Consider the following 25,183-nt stretch of genomic DNA (forward strand, 5'->3'; position numbering starts at 1 on the left):
AATGCCCAGGTCTAACGACGCGCCTGCTTAATACATTAAATTATAATCTTTATTAAATTGGTCATTTGAGAAATATATAAATAAAAGCAAACATTCTTCCTGCCTTCATATGAAAGAAGTTACAAGCATTAGCCTGAAGGAGCTCAGCATGTTAAACACTCTTACATCTACAAAAAAAATTATGCAAGATGACCAATAATACTGTCGGCGTGTGTATTATATTAATATGATACAGTTTGATAAACTCTTGTGCATGCTCATATTATGAGGTTAGGTCACAGTTTATAACAGCAGGTGGGACCACAGCTCCCCGGATACATGATGCTCTGGCTTAGCTGGCGGCTCGGGCTCCAACGGGGGGGGGCTGGGGGGGGGGCGGAGTTAGGCATGCTGGGACCACAGGAAGCGGTCACAGCGCTCCAGCATGGTCTGGATTGTGGCTCTGGAACAAAACACACAAAAAAAAAACATACTTATGCAAGTCTAAACGGTCTGACCATACGGGTTGCATCTTGATGAAGAATGGAGCGTGTGCACCGAGGTTCATGCCTATTGCATGTTGTTCTGGAGGTTCCTCTGCTCCGAGTGGGGTTCGGAAGGCGCTCCTCACCTCTGTCTCTTCTCCGCCACCCTCAGCAGCTCGCACACCAGTGCCGAGTGGGGGCTCAGGGCCAGCGGCAGGCCGCAGCCCTCCAGGACCTCCAGCGCCCGATCCGGCCCCACGCTCTGGGCCAGCCTCAGGGTCAGGTTCTCCGGGGTCACCTGGCGCCGGCGCCCCTCCGCCGACCCGTTGACGAGCGTGGCCGTCCCGTTGGGGGTGGGGGGGGCGGGCTCTGGCTCAGTGCTGCACTGCTGAGACAGCTGGATGAGTACCTTCCACTCCTGGACGGTCTGCGGTACCACTGAGGAGAGAGACGCACTCTTTTAGAAGTCAGGAGGCCTCTTGCTAAAGGAGGCTTGCGGATCTCGCCTGCAGACTGCAGCCCTGACACACACACTAGAAACCAGCACCACACTGTTGTATTGTATCTTTCAGTTGGTTTCACATGATTCTATCAAGCATCCTAAACCTTTTACTTATTTAGGGGGAAGGACACGTTGAGAGGTGACACAGGACTCATTATCAAGTGTGCCCCGCTGCCTTCCCTTGAATAGATTAAAGGTTTTGCTTGCTTCATTGAGTCATGCGAGACGGATCATGGAAGGCCGTTACTAACCTTGTGGATCCTCCAGCAGGCTCATATCATCCAGCCTGCAGATGGTGGAGAAGGCCTCCGTGCGTCGCTGCAGCTCACAGCACAAGTACAGGAAGCCAGTCCAGTATCTGCAGAGGGCCACAACGTAACCACAGGTCGAACACACGTCGTACTCACACAACTGCTGGACACCGCAATGCAATTGATATCCCATCAGAGGTGGGCTGCAGAACCGCCCCCCCTGTCGGTGGTCAGTTCAGTCCATCCCTGTTATGATTATCGTTGGTATTAAACGCTCTGTAATGTTTCTGGTACCCCCGGCACCGACAGGTCTCCGCCATCGTCTCCTTGGAGGACAGGTCGGCAGGAAGCTGTATGAGCAGAGAGAGGAGTCGCCCGTAGCCCCAGCTGAAGAAATGGGAATGCCACCTAGGGTCGAGGACGAACATTGAGGTTACTTTGGGAATAGGGTTTTCAAAATGGACCTTGTGATAACAACGGAAGGGAGACGAGAGACACCTGGGCTGGCCGTCCGCGGTGAGGGTGTCGGAGGGTTGAGGGGCATCATGGGAAAGACCAAGCTCCAACCAATCCTGTCTCAGAGATTCTGATTGGAGGAGGGAGCCCAAAAAGGATAATCTACAAAAAAATGAGTAAAAAGAAAAACAGACACTTTATATTATTTATAAAATCGAAAAAGTAAGAAAAGCTTGTTAAGATCAAAAACTACAACCAAAATATGTTTAAAGAGAGGAGGGCGATGGAACTTCAAAGCGCAGAACCTTTGTTCCTCGGCGTGCGACTGCACCAGGTTGTCCAGGTAGGCCAGGAAGTGAGGCGGCTGGGCCATGAGCGCGACGTCAGCGGGCGTCACCGCGGGGTGGAACTGGGAGAAGGAGCGCACAGCCGCCTCGCCATGCCTCTCATACAACCTGGACACAGGGGGACACAGAGAGGGTTGGCAGGAGGGGACTGGACGGAAGTCCCTGTGTCTAGAGACTACAATTCTATATTCTGCTTCTTAATGACATGAATCTGAGGAGTACCAATATGTTAAACTCCCTTATACACGTGCAACACATTCATCTACAAGATCTGAACTAAGAGGCAGGGACGCGGGGGGAGGGGCCGGGGCCCGCAGTGTTAATTTTGTCAGCTATTTTAGATTTAGTCTTAATCTTTAGACGAAAATTAGTTTGTCACATTTTAGTCATTGTTTTCCTTCGTACTTTTAGTCTAGTTTTAGTCGACTAAAAGCCCTTACATTTTAGTCAAAATATTTTCTCTTTTTAAACATATTCAACCCCTGATATATGGACACCTGCTAAGAAGTTCCAGTCAAATAGAGTACTAAAGTGAAAACGTCACGTTGTCCTGGCAACCGGATTTTCCGGGGTATTCAAAGGAAAAGTTTGTAAACGTTAGTTTAATAATAATAATAATAATAATAATAATACATTTAATTTAGAGGCGCCTTTCAAGACACCCAAGGTCACCTTACAGAGCATATAGTCATCATACATTTTTTAAAAAACAAGACATTGTGGAATGTTTAGATGAAGACAATCTATTCTCAATATTACTTACATCATTGGTAAAGCAAACTCGCTAATCAATTTGCAAAAAAAATCATTCCTTTTCTATAAAAGGTTTGTGTGGCATTGGATTTCCCCTTGTCAATTTGGTTTGTGTAGAACCGAAAATCGGTTGCTATGGATCTATTTTTAGCTCGCCAATGTCTCGTCTTCGTCATGGAAAAAAGGTAATTGACGAACATTTTTCGTTAACAAAATGAACACTGGCTGGGGGCTAGAGGCCGGGGGGGGGGGGGGGGGCAGACCTGTGTGTGTGAGCCAGGAGCTCAGGGGCGGACCAGGGCTGCAGCTCCCTCAGGCCTCGCAGTGACTTCAGCAGGTCCCCCTTCTGGATGACCTCCACCACCTTACTGGAGCGGGTCAGCTCTGTGGAGGCAGAGGGAGACAGCGTTGGTCTTCTTGTTCTGTCCACTAACCGCAGCGCTCCAAGCATTGGGTACTTCCCCTCACCCTGCACGGCCTCGATGAAGGAGCTCTGCATCTCGGGCCGCTCCGCGTGGCAGAGCAGACACGCGCGCCGCACGCGCTCCGCGTCCAGCAGAAAGAAGTAGCGCCGCAGGAAGCCGGCGGCACTCAGGACCCCTGGCTCCTCCCCCTGCCCCCTGAAGCAGCTCATCTCCAGGTAGAGGGTGGCCAGCGGAGTGAGGTCTCCCAGCAGGTCCGAGGGGAGGGGCGTCGGGGGCTGCACTCGGACGGGCTCGGGTCGGACGGGCTCGCCCCCTCCGGCCGTCTCCCCTCCGGCCGTCTCCCCTCCGGCCGTCTCCCCTCCGGCGGTCTGCCCTCCGGCGGTCTGCCCTCCGGCGGGCCCCCCTCCGGCGGGCCCCCCTCCGGCGGGCCCCCCTCCGGCGGGCCCCCCTCCGGCGGTCTGCCCTCCGGCGGGCCCCCCTCCGGCGGTCTGCCCTCCGGCGGTCTGCCCTCCGGCGGTCTCCCCTCCGGCGGTCTGCCCTCCGGCGGTCTCCCCTCCGGCGGTCTGCCCTCCGGCGGGCACCGGGCTGCTCTGGCAGCGTTCCTGACGCTCTCCGGCATTCTCCTCCTCCTCATCCTCAGTGGACTCTGGATCCACGCCGGACTCGGGCTCTAGGCCCCGACCCTGATTCTCCTCCTCGGGGGGTGGTGGCTGCTCGCCTGTCTCGGGCCCGATGGGCTCCCATGAGGAGGAGCACAGAGGCGGCTCCCCCTGCTGCTGCTGCTGCTGCTCCAGGCTCTGGGGCTTCGACCGCTCCTCCCTGGTCCGGACCTCCTTCAGCGGCCCGTCCTCACTGGTGGAGCCCGGCTGTTCCACGCCCAGCACTCGCTCCAGCACCTGCAGCCACTCCCGCAGGACGGCCCCCAGGGCGGCGGGGTCCATCAGCACGAAGGGGTCCTGGATCTGAAGGCTGAGGTTGGTATGAATCAATAAAAAAAAAAAAGATCCTACAATTCTGATGATGAAACGTCACATTCATCCTCTTGAGAACTGCGTTGCCGTGTCCTTACGTGGCCCGCTCCGTTGCTGCTCGGAGTTCCTGCAGTTCATTCTCCGTCTCGGTACAAACTCTGGGCAGCGCGTTTAAAAAGAGCAGTGAGGTCATTAGTGTGGAGGTCATTATTTATTCTACTGTTCACAGAGAGAGGACGTGACAGCGAAACGCTCGATGCTTCACTTCCTGAAAGCATGAAAACTAATGAGTTTGACATCAAACTGCTGGTTTGCTGTCAGGGCAGAAGTCTGACTCATGAGGTACTCACTCATGGTCCATGTCTTCTGAAGACGGCGATGTAGCCACTAACACTTCAAGCTGGGCCTCAGAGCGCTGCCAAAGGTCTGTGTTCATCTGGAGAGTGTTAATCTTCTCCGTTGTCTTCTTAACAAAACTAGAGACACTGAAATAAAGAAAACATTTAATGAATTGGTTCTTTTTGGACCTTATGATGGAGCCATTATTGTCTGGGTTTATATATTTTATATACAAAACCCAGAAGATCAGAATAGTTAACTTAGAAATGCCAACATCTTCACACATCCTTAGAGCCATTTGTGTTTAAAACAAGGGCCTAAAAGTGCTTCTACACCAGTGGTTCCCTACCTGGGGGGCGCGCCAGAGAGCCAAGGGGGGGGGGGTGAAGCCTCTGACAGCTAGAGGCAAAATGACGAGTGCCGCAATTTCAGAATGTAGCAAATGCAGCAGCAGTGGGCCCGTGCCTGACCATATAACAGCTCATCCGAGCTTGAAAGAACTATTTTAGATCACCATCTTTCAACGTCTTTGTTTAATGCGACTGCATCATCTTCTCTCACATGATCAGCAGCTCGCGATTTCACTTTCCCTCCAGTTAGAACTGCTCATGATGATGTCGCCAAGTTGTCTCTGTGGAGACAGCGCAGCATCAACACCTCTACCCAGGCTACTAGCTTAAGCAACCTAATCGCAAACCTAAATTAGGCTACTTTTTAGCGTGATGCTGTTGCGGCTCTCAGCTGTGCCAGAGCGTTCATAGTTGCTAGGGAAACCACATGACGTCGCCGCCCGGTGCAGCAGTGTGAACTGCCCAGTTTTTAGAACGTCGCAGCCCGTTTCATCGCATGGAGTCGCATGTTGCAAGTCGTTGCGAGGCGAATCTTTGGCCTGAACTGGGTTTAAGGGCGGAGCTTAGCGACAGGTCAGTACCATCAATTCGCAAATGCATTATTGCCATTCAGCGCGCTTGTCGCCATCAAAACAAAAGCACGCAACAGACTGCAGCCAGACTTTAGACCGGCTGTCATTCATATTACACCTGACATTCCCTGGCTGTGGGTATGTAAGCCCAAGGTTCACATTAATGAATGTAGGCCTATTAATACCATGCACTGTAAGCTTCGAAAATAAAACATTTATTAGATAAAAAGGGACCAAAAAATAGAAATGTATGGTTATTGGGGGTGTGGGGGAAGGTTGGGAACCACTGTCTCTCACTCACACACACACACACACACACACACACACACACACACACACACACACACACACACACACACACACACACACACACACCTGTCTTTGACGGCCTGCAGGGCGATGCGATTGGGCCGGAAGGGGAGGTTGAGGTGGAAGGGCAGGCCGGCCTCGGGGCGCTCGGCCTCTGGTCCCTGGGCTTCTGGGGGGGGGTGAAGGCCAGAGGCAGAGCAGAGGACAGAGGGAATGGATGGAGGACTGGAGGGATCATGCAGGCAGGTGGAGCCAGAGGGCCAAGCACCGCTACGTAGACAACGTCAAATCATATATTGAAAAAGAGAAATGGAAAAAAACGGAATCCCACAACAAAAGACAAACGTGGTGTGTGCGGAATAGGATGGAGCAGATAAAGATTCATATTAAAAAGGTGATCAGATATGACAAAAAACGCCACTAATTATCAGGAAGATGGGCAGGTTGTAGCCAATGAATATTCGATAATAAATAATGGAATAAATAAAGGTTTGAGGAAATGAATCCATTCAGTCACATTAGTATAAATGAGTATTTGATCTTTAGGCAGTTTGGAAAACCCACACCAACAGAAACCTGAGCGAGGGGTCACAGCAGGACTCCATGAAACATGGAAAAATGTACTTCCGTTTTACCAATAGTCTTTCACAATATTATTATTACTACTACTACTACAACTATAGTTATTATTAAGGAAAGAAATACGATCTTCATGTGCTAAGATGATCCTGTTTGATGAAATGATTCATCAAGGGGAAGTTATTAACAGGCATTTCCTTCCGTCTCAGAGAAATCAAACCGAGGATAGCGCGATGTTTACCCTGCTCCCCCTGGTCCTCCTCCGGGCCGAACGCAAACTCCTTCAGCCTGTCCTCCTCTGACGCCGATTGGTTGATGAAGGAGCCCGTCTCCTCCTCGGATTGGCTGCCTCGGCGGCTGATCACCCGGTAGATGCCACAGTCCAACACGTTGAAGCTCTCCTGCAGAATCATCAAGAACACACAAGGAAAAGGTCAATGCTGATGCATTTACATTCACATTTAGGGGACTTTGCTGACGCTTTTATCCAAAGCGACTTAAAACCCATTAATTCACACATTCACACACCGACGGCGGCAGGCCCGGCCCTGGGCATAGGCAGTATGGGCGAATGCTAAGGGTGCATCCAACCGCAGGGGGCGCCAAAAAAAAAAATATTTTTTTGTTTTGTTTTTTTGCATACTATATTCATTTAACTTTAACTCAATGTTTATATTACTTAGTACCAGTAGTTATGTTGAAATAAATATTAGACAACATACCATAGACTCTACCTGAATCAGGAGGTTGGGAGGGGCGAGTTGGCTACAAGCAACGTGTAAACAACTTAACTGGAGTTAACTAGTCATTCAGGCTTTGTTTTAAAAAAAAGAAAAGGCAGTTCTTTACCTAGCTGGTCCGCTGCTCAATCCAAACCCCCACGCTTCAATGAAAATCAAAACATGTCAGCTATGTACATAGGTCCATAACAGTTTGTAACCCACAGTAAAACGGGGGTATTATCCTTCAATTATCCAATGCATTGTAGTAAACATTGTTGGAGCAGTGTTTATGTTCAAGCTGATTTGGATGATAGTTTGTGGTTTGCATATCTTACATTTCCCATATCTTTCATGTAATAATATATTATTGTAATTTTTTTAAACTTCACTTGAGTGCTTGCTTAATGACTGGTTAGAACCAAACTAGAAAAACCATACTACATTTAATTGTATTTACAATTATTTGAATCTGACCTCATATCTATTATTTTGCTTATGAATGCCTTTAGTAAACATAATGCATTTATTTGCAGTATTTTGTGCATACCTTATTGTATGAGTGATTCATTGTCACTTGTTTTGCAAGACTTTTTTTTACTGCAAATTGTTTAATTATTAAATGTTCTAACGTCTGCTGTATTTTGTGCAGACCTTATTTATATTGTATTTATGATTCATTGCTTGTTACTTGGTTTGTAATACGTTTTGTGTGTTTAATTTTCTATCTAAAATAAAAGAGTCTCAAAGACAAAGCTTTGCAGCTTCTCTGAGTGTATGAACATTGGTAGTCAAATTTACTGGGCGATCCAAAAGGGGTAGGGGGCCCCAGCAAAAATCTTGCCTAGGGCGCCAAATTGGTCAGGGCCGGCCCTGGACGGCGGAGTCAACCAGGTAGGGCAACAGCCAGCTCGTCAGGAGCAGTCAGGGTGAGGCGTCTTGCCCAGGGACAACTCGACACTCTAGGAGGAGCCGGGGATCGAACTAGCAACCTTCCAGTCACCAGTCAACCCGCTATACCTCCTGAGCTACTGCCGTAGCGTAGATGCAGCCTGCTAGGTGGGTTCCAGTCATGCCATCCTCATAGCAGTAGTTATCTAATGTCATAAACATATTATCTTTGGGGATAGGATTTAGATGCAAATGACAATTGGCATGATGCTACTTCCTGGTCTATCAGATCCCAGTTTACAATGTGGTGACCATCAGGTCAAAACAAAAAGCCCCCGAGGAACGGCCCATAGCAGACAACTATGGACAACTATTAACAACTACAAAGCTAACATTACTACAGTTAGCCTGTAGCAGGAGAGAGCAGCCTGGGACCACAATATCACACGCCATTTACAACATTAAGAGTGGAATCAAAACCTCCAAAAAATAAAGAAAGAACTTGACTGACCAAACTCACGTGGGAGGAAATGCTGCTCCGGCGGCTGCTGGAGGCGGAGTCCAGAGGCTCCAGCCTGGAAATGACCTCGTCCAGCTGACGAATGAGCTCCGGGTGGGAGGCGGGGCTAAGCTGGGTCTTCAGGTGCTCTACGCGGTCGATGGGGACCAACTTCCTGGTCTGAACACCGTCGGAGACGGTGGAGAGAGGAGTCGTCGTTAGTGAATTGAAATCCAACTTCTACCCCCTGACGCCGGAATCTTATCGACAACACTTTGCGTGTCGTGCAACATCTTTCACCCACTGATCTCCGTGCTTATCGAGCTTGTCAAATCTCTTAATGTTTCCATCTACCCAAGCTGCACAGACTGATTAACCCTGGTCATTATACAATGTACTTTATTAAAACACATTTAATGGCCTTCTCCGTCGCTCTAGTGATATCGGTCTATCCACGGGCCGAGCCCTCTGTGGCGGACGCCCCTCACCCTGCTGGGCACCAGGGCGTGGGGGAACATGCAGCAGACGCTGGCGGCCAGGACCCACGCGTCCCTGCGGAGCAGCCGCTCCACGCAGCGCTCCGCCGACACCAGGGACAGGTGGGACATCTGCCCGTTGCCGTGGAGACAGAAGAGCTCGCTGCGGTGCACCGCAATGTCCACCACACCTGGAGAGGCCAACGGATCAGGGACATCGGTTCGTTTTAGAAAACGACAGACAAAAAAAATATATATATGAAAAAGAAAAATTGATCTATTTAACATTTTATGCATAGTCCTACAGATTGAGTGACGTTTACAAAGTGATGCGTTGGGAGACAAAAGTAGTGCTACCTTTGATCTCACTCCACAGAAGCACCTGGCCACTCTGGGGTCGGAAGATGTAGATGGCCGAGTCGGTCCAGGTCAGCAAGTGTTGATCTCTGCAAGGTACGCACTTTAACCTTTCTGAATTATTAGAAACGTTTCTAAATGACGACACAGACAAATCATAAGAATTATGATGCTGGCACTTTACCCTAAATAAAGTAGTTTTGAGAAGGCGATAGACTGCGAGCTCCTCTGCGCTGGGACGTATTGGGGTTCACTTCTGCAGGGTCGCAAAGAACAACAACCAATTGTTATGGTTATGATCTTTAAACAGAATTGACAGAGAGACGGGTATGAGCTCCTACCTGTAGCTGATGAGGGGCAGCGGGGGGCAGGCCAGCAGCTGTTTGAACTGGTGGGTGCTCAGGACTTCACCGCTGAAGCTGGACTCCCAGATGCGGGATCCGGGCCGGGCGCAGTACAGCAGCGGGGGCGGCCCCCCCGCCAGGCCGCGGCTCTGGGGGAAGAAGCAGGCGCCGTACTCCCCGTCACGCTCCTTGTTTCCGATGCGCCAAAACTTCTCCCTGAACGCACAAAAGACAGCATTGCTTAAGAGAACAGAGAACAAAAGGAGGTACGGAGTCTGGGTCTTTAGTTTCATTGAAGATCCCCTTAAAGATCCCATATCACGTTTTTTTAGAGTTAATAATTGCAATTGGGGGTACAACTCGAATAGGGTTACATGCCTTTATGTTCGAAATTATTATTATTATTCTCTAACTGTTCATATCTGCAAAACCCATTTCAGAGTAACCCAGACTGCTGTGATTGATCGAACGCTTTGCGCATGTGTCGGAAATTCACAATTCAGTTGTTAACATTGCGGGTAGCCGGGAGGCGCGACTTCTGCACTTCGGCACCGCCCAGGGCACAGACTGACGCCTCACTATTATTACGGAAGTGAAGTTTAAGCGCAAACAAGCTGTTTGACGCAATTATTGAGGGGCGTTCTCGGCGGGCGCAAATACTCCCACTGGCCCGGAATTAGATTTTTCTAATTTAGCAAACGTAAAACATGTAAACATCAGTCTGATAACAAAGAGAAAAGTCGAAAAAGCAAAAAAAATCCCCTCCCCAGTCTGCCCACTAGTGTGAGCAGGTTCAGGTTCAGGTTCAGGTTCAGGTTACTTTATTCGTACCCGTAGGTAAACTTGTGTTGCAGTTTAAAAGTGGGCTTCCGTCACACAGTTAGGACAACACACACACACAAACACAAATGGGACAGTTACATACAGTGGATAAAACAATTAAAGTGCTCCAGTGCTAATCCAAATTTGGACACTTAAAACTGACCAACATAATTAAAATATAAGTTCAGAGCTCAGAGTAAGGTGACCTCGGCGAGACAGGGGGCGGCCCCCCGGACCACGCACCTCTCCGTGTCACAGAGGTAGCAGCGGCTCAGCGAGGACACCAGCAGACGGCCCTCCTGGTGGCCCAGCTGGACCACCCGGGAGTCCACCGTCGTGACCGTCTGAACGGGGAAGACCACGAAGGTCGCTGCCTAGAATTAAGAATTATTATTATTTTCTTTAATCCAATTAAATCACAAAAGTATGCTTTATATTCACGATAAGCCTCTTCTGTGCTAAAACATCCCAGTTCCTCTTCGGTCTTAGCGACTATGACCTACGCCCTGACGTTGTATCGATCTTTTATTGTATTGATCTGGTATTGTATTGAACTGGTATTTTATTGATCTGGTATTTATAGTGATCTGGTATTGAATTGAGCTGGTGTTGTATTTATTTTATGTATTGTAATGATCTGATATTGAATTTAACTAGTCTACTGTATTGTATTGATCTGGTATTGTTGATCTCTTATTGTATTGATCTGGTGTTGCATTGCTCTGGTGTTGTACTGATCTCGCATTAAACCAGGTACCTTGCTCAGCTTGGTGGAGCCGGCGCGCAGGAAGGACACCTTGCCCCCCTGGTCTCCTGCGAACACGCGGGGGGAGCCGCTGTCCCAGCAGAGCGCCGTCACCTGCTGGCCGCGGTGCTCCCAGGACACGCTGACCCTCTCGGGGCGGCCGCGGCGCTCCAGCTGCAGCTCCCACACGGCCACCAGGCCCTGGCTGAACCACGGCACAGACAACCCGTTACCCTGGACTCCTGGGAGAAAGGCAGGCCACCTCCACTGTGCAAGATGCTTCACCTCAACCTGCTCCTCAAGTCAATGCGTCTGAATCCACTGTTTTAACCTGTTTGATGAGAGCGTCTGAATGTATTTAAAAGAAGGATAAACTTCATTGGATCATTTCATGGCATCTCTCTTACCTTGTTGCCACGGCAATAAAGTCTTCATCGCTGGGGCAACATGCTACCTGAATAATAGACCCTTCCTGGAACACAGCAAGCAATCAAACACTGAGTAAACGGTTTCAAACCAATACAGTCGTTTTCTAGAAAGATGAAATCTGCATAACATCCAATGGTGTAAATAATAAAAAAGTATAGCACCTTGTGGGTTAGAATAAGTCTCTGCTTCCAACCTTCCCTCTGGATGAGGTGCAGACCTCCTGCAGAGGTCCCTAAGCCCAGCCACTTTTTGGACACTGCCAAGCAGGTACACTGCAAGAGAGGCATGGAAAGCATTTACAGATGAAAACCAACCGGAAATAACTGACATGAGCTGCCCTTTGTGAATGAAGCGTAAGGTTATTTGTTATGACGACGACGAAGGCCTACCTTCAATCTGCCAGAATCCAAGCGAAGGGCAGAAAGCAGCGGATCGAGGCAGTCGAACTCCGCCAGAACATGACTCTGGCCCTCAGGCACCACTGGGACGGGAGGCATGGTGAAGGGCAGTCCTCTAAATCACAATCGGCAATTATTGGAAAACCGGAAATGATATTTTGAAGAGTTGACGAAGGTTCTCGGACATGTTGTTAATTTCGCCTCACGACTGCATTTAATATCATACCAAGACACCAGTGCAACTTGTGTCGCATCACATGACTGGAGACCATCCACTTTCCAATTTAAATGGTTCCACTGAACATTGCTTCAGACTGGCTGACTTGAGGACACTAACAAATATCATTAAATAACCAATATTAAGCCTGTTTGTTGAATGAATAATTATTTGTCTACATAGCCCAATTTACAACAGGCCTACATGAGACAATCAATCAAGTTGTCGCCAATCTCGCAAGGAACTGTAAAAACTCAAAACCTGTTTGCATTTCAGGAAACGTTTCAGAATGCATCTAGAGAAGATGAACCAACCTAAACTCTAATAAAGTTAGCTTAAACGACCCACTGGTAGGGGACTTTTATTGTGTAGACTAGACTCACGAGACCCGTCAGCTGACTGCAGCGCTGCTTTATCAACAAGTTGACGAGATGTCACTCAAATTACAAACCACACACCAAGTCCACAGCGACTAGACCTGGACACACTGAGCTTCCGATTGCAAACAAGCTCTCGGTTCTTTGAATCGACTTCAAAAGGGTTGCTGGTAATGCTGTTGATTGGTAGAATAGCAGGCTAACGAGGTAGCATGTGGGCTAACCTGGACATTGATCCGCAGTCCGTCCAAGGGTGGGTCAGTAAACTCACCAGGTTGAATGACGGATGGATCTCCTGGGACACTGTTTTACATCAGGCCGATGCCATGCTCCGTTTACACACTATAACTCAACCACACCGCTGGGCAGTGTTGCCAGATTGGGCCAGATATAGCACCCAATCTGGCAACCCTGGCTACAGTGCGCTGCAGCCAGATTTGCCAGGTTGGGCGCGATATCTGGCGCAATCTGGCAACGCTGCCGCTGTTTTTTTTTTGTTATTCATTAAAACTAATTTTATTTCAAAGGGAACACCTCTTATTTTTGAGATCAAGGTGATAGGGTGACACAAAAATATCAAAATAAAGTGATTACGTTTTTTAGTAACTAACTTTTAAGTGTTTCAGTTAATGTATAAACTAAAATAAACGTCACATCCTTTACCCACACATTTCATAATGCAACAAACTATAGGCTATTGGTTATTTTATATGTAGTATAACTACATTTAAAATGTTAGATGCAGCGTTATCTTCATTTTATGGGTAGTAATGGTTTTGTGGCTTCAACGCATGCCATGACATTCATGCATTGTATTTGGTGGGAGGGATCAGAAAAGGCTCTTTTGATGGATAGTGAAAGTGGCCAACCCCTGCTCTAAATGGTTTCACTCTTCAGCTCCAGTCCCCGGTCACTGCTGAAGATCACGGACTGTCGAGGACGGTTCGGTTCCCGTCGCAGGGCACAACATGGCTGATCGCGACTAAATCGAAATACGAGCTGGTCGGTGAATCAGTGACCCAACATATATGTCAGTAGCATATCAAAAAAGAAAGTGAGATGAAGAAATGTACTTCTACTTCATGAAAGGAGTGTCATTTTCTTTCGTTTTTTATTACAGAACCAAAAACACTTTTCTTGTCATTCCAATGAACAGGTCTTCAGTGCAGATAGAAGGTGCAGACGTAACATACCAGTGAGCTGTAAGCAGGATTGGACCATACTTTAAACACTGAAATGTAAAAGGCCTTATTGCTATATAAACTCCCCTCTACGTCCAGGTTACGTGGAAAAAGATCCCTGTATTCACCTGGTGTGCAATTAGGGACAATTGCATTTGCAATTTCTCTTCCACAAGTCTTGCTCTACGCACCATTGAAATTGCCTCCCGTCTTCTCCATCCAATGCCTCCTGTTTTCCTGAGAGCGGTCTCAGATTCCCTATGAGGTTCACAATGATGACCCCATCCATCATGAGAAACGCAGAGCTTGTCGCAGGTAACCAACACTAAATGAGTATCTGATGCACATGTAGGGATGTAATAGTAGTTCCTATCTATATCAGACTCATGTGAGCCCATTCCGTTGAGTCTGTGCCAGCAGTCCGGTCGACATGTCTCTACCATCCCTCGTCCACGTTTAGCTGATCCACGTCCCGCGTTAGATAGGCTGTCCGACCCTCAGATCTTTCTCATCATCCGGCGTGTTTGCCAGGCGTGTAATTTGTTGTAGGCCGTTTGCAACATCTCCTCCAAGTGGCCGGTAATCTGCAAGACGGTCATAGTGTCAGGGGAACCACCTTTATATTCCAGGGAACCTCTGATTGATGCATAGAGACCCACATGAAAGCCCTTCGGAGTATGGACTTACATTGGCACTTAAATACTGTCGTTGGACCTTCTCTTGAAAGGGCCGCAGTTTGGTCATCTGGAATCTCTCCAGGTTAGACCGCATTTTGACCACCTGCAGCCAAACGCCACAGGTTAATACAAGCATCATTTTTTCATAGACATATATATGGCAATATCATATGAAACATATGAAAAAATTACAGCATATTGAGACCAAGTCTTTCCTGCAAATGCAAAGATTAATTATGTATATAGTGTAACCCTGACACAAATTAAGAAGGAATTGTGTTTGCAAGTATTAAAAACAACACTACATTGTGTTGTAATGAAGACATAGAGGTCGGTACTCTGCTTGTAATGGTCATGCCAAGACTCACTCACCTTCTCCTCTAAGAAGGGAGAGTTTACAGGAAAACATGTCCAAAAGTGTCGCAACAGCTCCCCAGCAGCGATGTACAGATGTTTCAACTCTCCCTGAACCTCACTGGGCACCATCTCTGAAATACAAGACACAATAATAGAAACAATAAGTTACATTTTAAAACCAAGTTCAGAATCAAACAATCTCACAGTCTAGTAAACAACGTAAAGAAGTATACTCTGCAAGGATATGCTGCTATAAATGTAAAAAAACAAGAAGTGCAGTTGCCAGCATGTTCAAAGCTGAGGCAGTGGAGAAGAGTGCTTACGGTTTATGGCTTGCTGCGTGCCTGTCTGCATTAAGACTCCTCCTGGAGACAGAGCAGCGATGGCAGAACTCACAGCACTGCTGGTTAACACCTGCAAGCCATGTGAGAGAGTAGCTGCAGTCAGCCCTCATATTATCCTTGCTTGCAGTTTGTCCCCGTCTGTTCCGTCAGGCTTCCCCTGATCTGCCCAAGTGTGCCATTTTCCTTTCTTTCGCAGAATGACTCTCTACCCCCCCCCCCTTTATTTAGCCTGATGAAATGATTGGATGGCCTACTCTGTACTTTTAGGGTACCGACCGAATGACCTTGTACCTTTTCCAGTTAAATCAATCGTTTTTAGCTACCAAACTTGGTAGCTAAAAGGCTGAGAGCTATCTGGTGGTAGAGAAGGTGGACTACAGTATACGTAGACAAACAACGTAGCAGCTGGATCAGTGGTCGCTTTCAACACAGGGCCAACTCAGCCGGAAGTTTCTTCACCTAGACTCTGCATAGCCACCCCCTCCCACCCCTCCTCCACACTTAATGTATGTCGCATTTAATGTACCCACTTATTGTGTGTCATACTTAATTATAGTACTTAGTTGTGTAGCATCTTATCATAGCCATCTTTGTTGGATACGGGGAATGGAAAAAAAACTAGCGATTTTCAGTGCTTGACACTTGATTCTATGAATATCCTTACTGTACCAACAGCGATATATGACGGACTTCTCCTAAAAAGAGTCTACTAAACACCCTAAATGTAAATGTAAGCGGTTGCTGGTGTAGTCGTCCTCAATGCAGAAGATTAAATGTCTGGTTATGGAGCAGTGCAACTAACCTGAGCTAGGTTTGGTACGTAGTTGGCCATCTCGTGTCGAATACAGGTGATAGAGTTGATGATGTCCTGACTGGTGGTGTACTTTTGAGACTCAAGTGGCACAGGACCATGGGCATACCTTAGAGAGGCGAAAACCAGGGTGTGAAAACATTTACGCTAGAGTGATATGAACTAAAAGTAGGGGTGTAACGGTACACAAAAGTCACGGTACACAAAGGTCACGGTTCGGTACGTACCTCGGTTTTGAAGACATGGTACGGTACAGGACAGTACGGTTTAGGGCTGCAACAACGAATCGATAAAATCGATAAAAATCGATTACTAAAAGTGTTGGCAACGAATTTGGTCATCAATTCGTTGAGTCGCGCGATTAATACGTCACTCGACCGGTTGGTTCATGGTTCATGCACGCCAACAGCGAGCTTTAGCGTGAGCGACCACAGCTTGTATTTTGGTCATATCTTATCACTGGACTGTAGGCCTATATAAAGTGTTGTACCTTCACTGTCTTTGGGTTAAAAAAACTCCTTCAACTCAGTATCCGTCTAGTAGTCCAACCGAAAACTCTATCAGCTGCTGCTGCTGCTGCAGACGGTGTGCAGACGGGCTCGGAGTCGGCACCGCGTGCATCAACAGTCTTTCAAAGCAGCGGTAGTAATCACTCAACCGGCGGTGTAGAAAGTCCCGTCAGTTAAAAATAGTAATCCAGTTTTTAAATCGGCAGGATATAGAGCTAGTTAGCTTAAAAAAAGTCACAAACAGTGTTAAATGTGATGTGTTCAGGTCGGATCAGTAATATGATTGATGTGTTCAAATGCAACACAAAAAAAAGCGAAAACGATCCGTCATCTGAGAGAAATTAAGAGGATTTAATTTATTTTTAACCGTTAGTATTTACCGGTTAAAGATCTTACCGGTTAACCGATAAGACATCTTATATACTGTATATTTATAAATGTATATCATACATTGTTTTGTTTTTTTGTGCTATCCCATTTATGTTTTTTAATTTTTTCTTTTAATAGTTCTGGGACGTTGGAGCAATAACCTGGTGTTTTTACACTTCAGCCTGAACTGTGAATTTGAAGTAATGTTCAGTTTTTGAATAAAGATGCGGCAATTACAAATGTTTCTTTTTTTATCCGATTCATCGATTAATCAAAAAAAATATCAACAGATTAATTGATTATTAAAATAATCGTTAGTTGCAGCCCTAGTAAGGTTCATAGTTAAGGGGAAAATGAAAAAAAACTGCTCGTTTGTCAACAACGGAGAATGTTCGTAGATCAGCAGCAATGATAACACCAATAAACTTGGTTATGGCATTTGCATTTCTGAATTCCCAGACAGGGGTTGTTGAAATAGTGTTGTGAGCTGGGTTTGCACAGCTACTATTTTTTTTTCACAGCAACGGTGATAGTAACACCTGGACGGTGCCTTTTCAAATGCGTGTGCATGTCAAAGGACTGTACGTAGATACGGAGAGCCTGTCGGAGACCCTCTCCGTAGCTTACGTGCGCATCCAATATTTTTTAACCATCCGTCGACGCCATGGACCTATTGGTCGACGCAACGGAGACGGCAAGGGCTTTGATTGGTCACTCTAACAATATCATTTCCGGAATGACTTCTCCGGTTTGACTTAGCACCTTAATTACTTTGTACATTGCTTACTTTGCACCTTAAGGAACAATAAAACACCAAATAAGATTTGAAAAGCTTTGGAAACTTATTTACAACACTGCTTACATGGTTTGTAGTCAACATAAGATCGATCGGGAGGCGAATTGTATTGCGTATCCGACATCCCGACAGAGAACTGCTGAGGGGTCTCCGTATTAACGAAGTCGGATCACGGAGTCGGAGTAGTGTACTTTGGCTAAACGGTCCGGGGGGAACTCCGACTTCAAGATTTAAATTCTGCATCGCAAAACAAGCCTTTACATTCCCTATATTAACGCTATGTAAGCCACATGTAAGCACCGCGGTCCAGCTCTGTAACCACACTGAGGTGCCTGTACCGGGGGGGGGGGGGGGGGGGAGTCTTACCTGTCTGATTTTTTAAGGTTCAATGCCACGGTTTTTGGTCCATCTTCTCTTTGAAGATCCAAATAATCGATGGCTTCTTGTAACTTCACCTGAGGATTTTGTTTTGAACAAAAGCATAATGACTGAGGTGGTCCAACACAGGGTGAAGAAGAGTCTCCTCCAGAGCACCACCATACCTTTTTAATGGGGGGCTGGAAGAGATCAGAATCCCTGGAGTTTCCGTCTGTACTGCTAGTCTCGCTAGCTTGGTCGTTTGGCGCATCACTGTGGAAGCAAGATGGAATGCAACGACCCATTAAAAACGATAGTTATATTATTATAACTCTAGTTCCATGATTGTAGGCGTTCTATGATTTTTGTCTCGGCTACGAACATAGCCGGTAGCATGTCTATATGATTTGAAAATGTTTTTACCCTCTCCGCGAGCCGGCGGCAAGTATCATGGCACTGTGATGGTTGAAACGCTTTATGATGGCAGAGTTGCTGTTCTCCTTACCGGTCCTGTTGGGATTGGATGTAGAAGCAGCTGCGGAAAAGCCATAGCCCTACCCCAAAACAGACCCGAGCACATGAATCTCACACACCTCATAGGATGGAACTCGTCCTGACATGGAACGTATTCGAGGGTCTTACCTCTTCTATTGTTTTATCCTCCAATGACAGGAGGTTCACCAGCGGATTCTTTACACCTTGCACCACCATCGATTTCAGACCTGCAGGGCATACAAGTACAGCCTATACTTAACTGACACACAAGTAGGGCTGGGTAAAAAAATCGATTTAATCGATTTTGGATCGATTTCATTTAAGTTTTGCAATATCGATGCATAGAGCATGAGATCGATATCTATTTATTTATTTTTGTTACCATCAACATTATTTTGGCACTTAAATAAACAATGCCTTAATGCAATTTGCAGTGATGGAATGTTGTAATACAAGTACACTTTGACTTGTATTTCCTTTCTCATTTCAAATACTTTTGAGACTTGAGACAGTTTTGTTTAAAGCTCAAGTTTAAACTGTCCAATTTACAAGTTTGCACTTAAAACCTGTTGTTTAAGATGAAGAGAAAAAATAAAGTACATTTGTATTTTGTAACACAGTTGAGCCATTTTCATTATTGAAGAGCAGATTGAATCGAATCGAAAATAATTGTTTCAGAACCTTATGAATTGAAATCGAATCGATTTAGGAAATTGGCCACGATACCCAGCCCTACACACAAGGTGTGTGTGAGTGTGAGAAAGAGAGAATATCTATCTACATCTATATCCCTCTAATATATCTATCTATTCCATCTATCTAATACATTGGTTCTCAAAGTGCGGCCCGCGGGCCAATGGCGGCCCGCAGAATTATTCCTGGCGGCCCGCAATGACATACAGATGTAAGTAAAAAAAATACAAATAAAAATATATTTTTTAATTATTATCTCAATATTAATTTAAACGAAAATAAATAAATAAAAGAGAAAAGTCAACTCTCTCTAGCTTTCAATTAAATCCTGTTACATTTGTTAGTTTTAATCCGACTGCACATTACTTTGAAAGGATGAACCTCAGTTCTGTGATTTAGACCTCACTTTTTTTCACCACTGGGATGCTGACGGCGTTTCCCGCCTATTTTTTTTTTCCTTTGGCAGCCCTCAGTCAAATTCTGGATTCTTAAATTGGCCCTCAGCAGTCAAAACATTGAGAACCCCTGATCTAATATATCTGTATAACTCCAGATGAGTTACGTTACCCTTTTCATCCTGCTTCGCGCACTCTGAGAAGATGTCCAGGGCGCCCGTACTGATGCGGTCTCGATGGAAGTAGTGGGACTGAAAGAAGCGCGTCCAGAACTCCTTCTCAGTGAGGTTGTGAGGCACGTTCTCACCGTACTTCTGTTGCACTGCAACCCAAGCACATTTCCACACACACATTGAGCCCTCAGCCCAGCACGGACGGCACACTGAATGTCTGTGTCACGGGCAGACAATTGCATCCCTCTCAATGTTTTTCACAGAACATGGACTGGAGATGTTTATCACCTGCTGGGTATGTTCGGAAGATGGACTCGATGATGTCAGGCGTCAGGTTGTACCTCAGGCCATTGCAGCCGTCTGTCTGAGGTCTGATATCGGCCTGTAATGGGCAAAGTAAGTAAGTAAGTAAAATGTATTTATAGAAGCACATTTAGAACAGTTTGCACTGACCAAAGTGCTGTACATAGTGCATTCAGTAGGTAAACATGAAGGCAAAATAACAACAACATTAGAATAAAATAAAAATAAAATACATAAAACCCGGACATCCACACACAAACAAAGCCAGTAGTGCAGAGGTCAGATAGTTAATGGGGAGGGAAAGCAAGGTTGTACAGATGGGTTTTGAGCCTTGATTTAAAGGCATAAATGGAGGGGGCATCACGTATGTTGGGTGGCACTTGATTGATTGAGTTTTGCTTATTAAAGCATATCTCTGAATCAAAAATGATGCCCAGATTTCTAGCAGATGGTTTTATGAATGGGGTTAGACTATCTAGGTCAGTGAAGATGGGTTTTTTGAATTTGGAGGGGCTAAAGATGATAACTTCTGTTTTGCTATTGTTAAGTTGGAGGAAATTAGCCCCCATCCAGTCATTTATCTCCTTGAGACACTCTAGGAGCGTCTGAAGGCAGTCCCTGGATCTCAGAGGGAGATGTAATTGAGAACGGCGGCGTAAAGTGGAACAACAGGTTGTATTTTCTTACTATATTCCCCAGTGGGAGCATATATAAACAAAACACGATTGGACCCAGGATGGACCCCACAAGACAGAGGGGCAGAGGAAGAGGAGTGCTGACCTATGGACACTGAAAATTATTTATGGGAGAGGTAGGAAGAGAACCATTGCATAGCTGAGCCCCTAATACCAACCCACTGATGTGAGACGGGATAGAAGAGTGGGGTGGTCTACTGTATCAAAGGCAGCACTGAGGTCTAATAAGACTAAGATGGCGTTCTCACCTGTGTCTAGTGGGAGGAGTAAGTCATTAGACACTTCCAGCAAAGCCGTTTCAGTGCTGTGGCGTGCCTTAAAGCCAGACTGAAAGGGCTCCAAGACAGGGCTCCAGATTTTTTTTTTAATGAATGGTAGTTTCAATATGGGGCCGTAGTTATTTCAGCAATTAACATCCAGGTTATGCTTTTCAAGCAACGGCTGGACAACCGCGTGCTTGAAACATGAGGGAACAGTGCCAGAGACAAGGCATGTGTTTATAATGATCAGAATGCTTGGACCGATTGTTTCAATGGCGTCCTGGATGATCTGAGAGGGGATAGCATCATTGGGGATTGTAGAGGGATTCATGTGCTTGATAATATCTCCCAGATCATCAAGGGTCACTGGTGAAAAATGATCAAATATAGCTGTAACAGCTGGGGGACACGGTAAAGAGCTGAAAGCAGAGGGGGTAAAAGACAGTTCTATTTTTTATATTTTAACAATAAAAAAAAACTTTAAAAAGTTTCACAAATGCCTGTGGATGATTCGACCTCTGGGGAGACTTCGGGGTTAATAATTGAGTTGATAGTACTAAAAAGGATTTTCGGTCTGTGGGAGGGTTTGTTAATATCTGAGAAATGTTTGGCTCTAATACAATTGTACTGCTGAGCACGACCGAACCCTGTTTGTATGGCTTGAAAAACATTTTTATTTTAAACAACACAAAAAGGACAAGCAATGGATTGTAAAAGATTAATTGTTTCCCTTATAGCAGTGATCCCTAACCTATGGGGCAGGACCCGGTTCCGGGTCACGGCTCATGTGGTACCTGGTTTGCCGAGAAAGAATAACCAACTTTTTTTTGTTTTATTGCTGCCTTGAAAGGTAACTCCTTGTTAAAAGCCACATCAATGATTAAGCAAGCTTGTTCAGAAAACAGGCATTGGTTTGATTAATTTGGAATAAAACGGAGATTGCCACAACACGAGCATAAGAATGTGTATGTCTCTGCACATGCACTACGCTTTACGCTTGTGCATGTTGCAGAAAATATGCAACAGCAAGCCCTGGTGTCACACTGTATGATAGGTAACAGGTTATGGTGTTACACCTATCCGCGAAAATATTTTCTGCCATAGTTTAGATGGCATTGTTTAGAAATTAATCGTGAAATTACTCTTCATTATTGGGAGGCATTGTTCTGTTTCAAAATGCCAGAGCATCTCTCATACGAAATGTGGAAAAACATTAGCATTAAGATTGATTTATAATTTTACAGTACTTCAACTCCCATGAGACCTCACAAAATGGCGTATTGCCGTAAAAATAATAATCCCATGATGCATTTTGATGTACAATACCATAAATGGTCTACTGGTGAACTTACTAGGAAGGCTGCAGATATGCCCACATCCTGCTTCTTGTCGGACAGAGTGTTCTCCGTGTTGGTCGTGCTCATCCGGTTGGCCCAGAACTCCTCAGCGCTGATCACTTGGCTGACCACCAGGTCCTTGTACAGTTGGAAAAGTACCGGGTCTTCTTGCAGCATTCTACAGAGATGAGCGTAAATTCAACCTGCGTCACTCAAGACGCTATAGGAGTTCTTACATAGGTTTCCAATTAGATATAGCACAAATATAGACATGGATCATATGCAACTAAATAAATCATAGAATATTAGGAGAACTGTATGTAGTCTATACTGCAAAATAAACCTTTGCATTTTGGATGTCTGAGGAAGACGAGTGAGACAAAATGGTACACAGAGTTTACAGAGCATATACACAAACACACGAAGAGCGAGGTTAATTATTAATTGGTTCTTCTTACCTATTCTTCTCCTCCAGTTCCTTATTGGCCTTCTTCTTAAACTTGGGCAGCAGCTGTTGCAGAAGGTCCTTGGCAGCTTCCCGGTCCGTGAGGGCACTGCTATCGTTGGAGAAGTGGAATGTGCTGCTCTCCCCAGTGTGAAGCACAAGCTGGAGCTGGATTTTGGCTTTCCCATCTGGACTGATCTTCTGACCTGTCCACAACAGTACCACATCTTGTATGAAGAGCAATGCATAACAAAAGCAGGGCAGCAACAACACTGCAGAAGTGCAACAAGGTTTTCCAAGAAGGGGGAATCTGGTACTCACTGACGAGGGAGAGTTGATTTCTCTGGTTTCATATTGGATATTCATTTGATATTGACAGCATGCAACATTTGGTGCAAGGGCAGGAGAGAGGGCTCATTAGGGAACTTTGGAGAATTGCTTTCCTTGTCAAGAAAAAAAGTATGGCTCCATCCACAACTTTCTTGAGCATGTTTTGATTCTTTTTTTTCAAAACTATTTGAAAAATCCTACCCCTTTTTCCTTGAGGATGAAAATACGTCTCCCCAGGTCCCTCATGAGCCGTTAGTCTGGCTCCGCCCGCCTAAGTACTTCCACTCAATTTGAATTTCACTTCAGTACTACGTCTGGTTCTGTGGTATGTTAGTGGGTTTTCTCCATCCAAATATTTGCGTCCAAACAGCGCACAGAGGTAGTGGCTGAGAACAATGACGTTAAAGTCAGCTCTCGTTGACGGACATCTTCACGCACAGTGTTTGGTTTGTTTACAGCCTGCGCGCAACGTGATTCCCGGCCATACGTTAGCGATTGGTTATGGCAGATGCAGAGTGGCACTGGGCAGATCCAGTAGTTTTAAACTTCAACAGACACCCGCCGCCAAGTGGGTTAACGTTTGTCAATTGAGTAGGTCCAGACTCTCAGTGCAAATGAAATGAAGTACGAGAGTCTGGTAGGACTAGGTTAATGAGCCGTTCCACGCCCGTGCCGAATGTAGAATATCACACTAGTGTCAAACATGAAACTAACTTGACCTCGTTGGTACTCACAGCGGATATCTGAATACAAGTGGCTGACGGTGAACCGGTCCTTGCCCTCGGGGCCCCAGGCGATGCGCTCCGCCATTAGGTACAGCGTACCGTCCTGCTTCCTCTGTCGGACCTTCTTCAGCACCAGGAGCACCTCCTCGGACAGCGAGGCCATGGTAGTAGAAGGGCAACTATCATCCAGGGGGGGATAGACAACACTGGCTGTGATGTTGATTAGCAATCTCAAAATCCACCCTCTAGTTGTGACATCACAAGTGTGAGTGTCCACCCAGTTATATGAGATATACGTATTAGATCCTTCACATAAACTGCCATATGTCAGCAGTCCACAGCCAGTGAATTGTGGATGCATGACCTAGTTGTACACGTTATAAAAACCCAACGTTATGAGTTGATCAACAATCCTAAAGTTAAGGAGCGTAAGCAACAGTTTTTTACATTTTAAAAAATATAGGTACACACCCTTACCCAATTCATGAAATACCCCCATGACAAGGAATAGTTATGTTATGTTTTACCACAAAGCGGACCATCTGACACCTTAATCAGTGACTGAGTGTTTGTAGCTTAGCTAGGGTCACGTTAGCAAAACTGAACAACACTTCTAACTATAAACCCTCAATTAAACTGTGATTCAAACGTACCGATCGCTCTAAAGATATTATCCGGCAAAATATCTCATAGATGTGAGCAAAAGAGTTATTTATAAAAAAAAATAATATTGCAACTTGAAGAACGTACACCTCGGTCTACATCACTGCCTGAACTGCCATGCAGTGTTACAACAATAATGTCTCGGTTGCAACAACGGATCGGCTACAAAGTTCCGCGCAGATTCCGTCAAGCTGGAGGAGGAGCGTGTTATATATTGATGTGGAATTGTGAATGTATTGTGTGTGTGTTTACGTATTTCAGATTATATAACGTCAGGAAGTAATGGTAAGTATATGTATAGGAGACCAGAGTTTAATTCTTATTCTTTCTGTGGGCAGAATAGCTCATAATTCGAGTAGGGTCTATCTGCAGCCGGAGCCACTTGCCAAACACGCCCATTGCTCTGCCAGACACGCCCATTGCTCTGCCAAACACGCCCATAGCTCGTGCGCGTGCGTAATTCTACAGAACTAATATGGCCGCCGCCGATATTCAGTGAAAATTAACAATGGAGGTAAGAACAATTTCACTTGACTAAATTAGACCTTTCTTTTTAGGCTTTCTCAAGATCGTGACTACAGTACCCATTTACCTTAGCCTACTACATTAGCCTTACTAAATTTACCTTACTACATTACCCGTTTACCTTAGCTGTTTTTTTTTTTGCCTTCCGCAC

General features: G+C 45.9%; 2 protein-coding genes across 7 annotated transcripts; both read right to left on the minus strand.

Annotated features, from left to right (window-relative positions):
• Nucleotides 1–31: 31 nt before the first annotated feature.
• On the minus strand, nt 32–13,022 carry hps5 (HPS5 biogenesis of lysosomal organelles complex 2 subunit 2). Of its 4 annotated transcripts, none has more exons than XM_060061870.1 (23): nt 12,864–13,022; nt 11,990–12,113; nt 11,762–11,872; nt 11,579–11,643; nt 11,184–11,376; nt 10,670–10,800; nt 9,602–9,820; nt 9,445–9,516; nt 9,261–9,349; nt 8,916–9,094; nt 8,440–8,607; nt 6,560–6,719; nt 5,806–5,908; nt 4,520–4,654; nt 4,268–4,327; nt 3,242–4,167; nt 3,037–3,157; nt 1,979–2,128; nt 1,716–1,835; nt 1,512–1,625; nt 1,218–1,324; nt 611–902; nt 32–442 (listed from the first exon to the last, which is right to left on the minus strand). In XM_060061870.1, the coding sequence occupies exons 2-23, from the start codon at nt 12,095–12,097 to the stop codon at nt 382–384; spliced, it is 3,684 nt and encodes a 1,227-aa protein (XP_059917853.1). In that variant the 5' UTR covers nt 12,098–12,113; nt 12,864–13,022; the 3' UTR covers nt 32–381. The 4 variants fall into 4 exon arrangements, with proteins under 4 accessions (XP_059917853.1, XP_059917852.1, XP_059917850.1 ...); XM_060061869.1 differs by having other exon boundaries at nt 8,449–8,607; nt 12,817–12,977; XM_060061867.1 differs by having other exon boundaries at nt 12,817–12,977.
• Nucleotides 13,023–13,665: 643 nt separating this feature from the next.
• gtf2h1 (general transcription factor IIH, polypeptide 1) lies at nt 13,666–24,686 on the minus strand. 3 transcript variants are annotated; one of them, XM_060061950.1, is made up of 15 exons: nt 24,498–24,686; nt 23,854–24,023; nt 22,803–22,995; nt 22,360–22,522; nt 20,038–20,131; nt 19,749–19,898; nt 18,636–18,715; nt 18,417–18,547; nt 18,179–18,266; nt 18,003–18,091; nt 15,954–16,071; nt 15,131–15,221; nt 14,823–14,938; nt 14,461–14,553; nt 13,666–14,357 (listed from the first exon to the last, which is right to left on the minus strand). In XM_060061950.1, exons 2-15 carry the CDS (start codon nt 24,005–24,007, stop codon nt 14,271–14,273), a joined length of 1,647 nt encoding a protein of 548 aa, XP_059917933.1. In that variant the 5' UTR covers nt 24,008–24,023; nt 24,498–24,686; the 3' UTR covers nt 13,666–14,270. The 3 variants fall into 3 exon arrangements, with proteins under 3 accessions (XP_059917933.1, XP_059917935.1, XP_059917936.1); XM_060061952.1 differs by having other exon boundaries at nt 24,597–24,679; XM_060061953.1 differs by lacking the exon at nt 24,498–24,686 and adding an exon at nt 24,322–24,475.
• Between the last annotated feature and the right edge of the window lie 497 nt (nt 24,687–25,183).

The sequence above is a fragment of the Gadus macrocephalus genome, chromosome 9 (genome assembly GCF_031168955.1).
Source record: "Gadus macrocephalus chromosome 9, ASM3116895v1".
Classification (NCBI taxonomy): domain Eukaryota; kingdom Metazoa; phylum Chordata; class Actinopteri; order Gadiformes; family Gadidae; genus Gadus; species Gadus macrocephalus.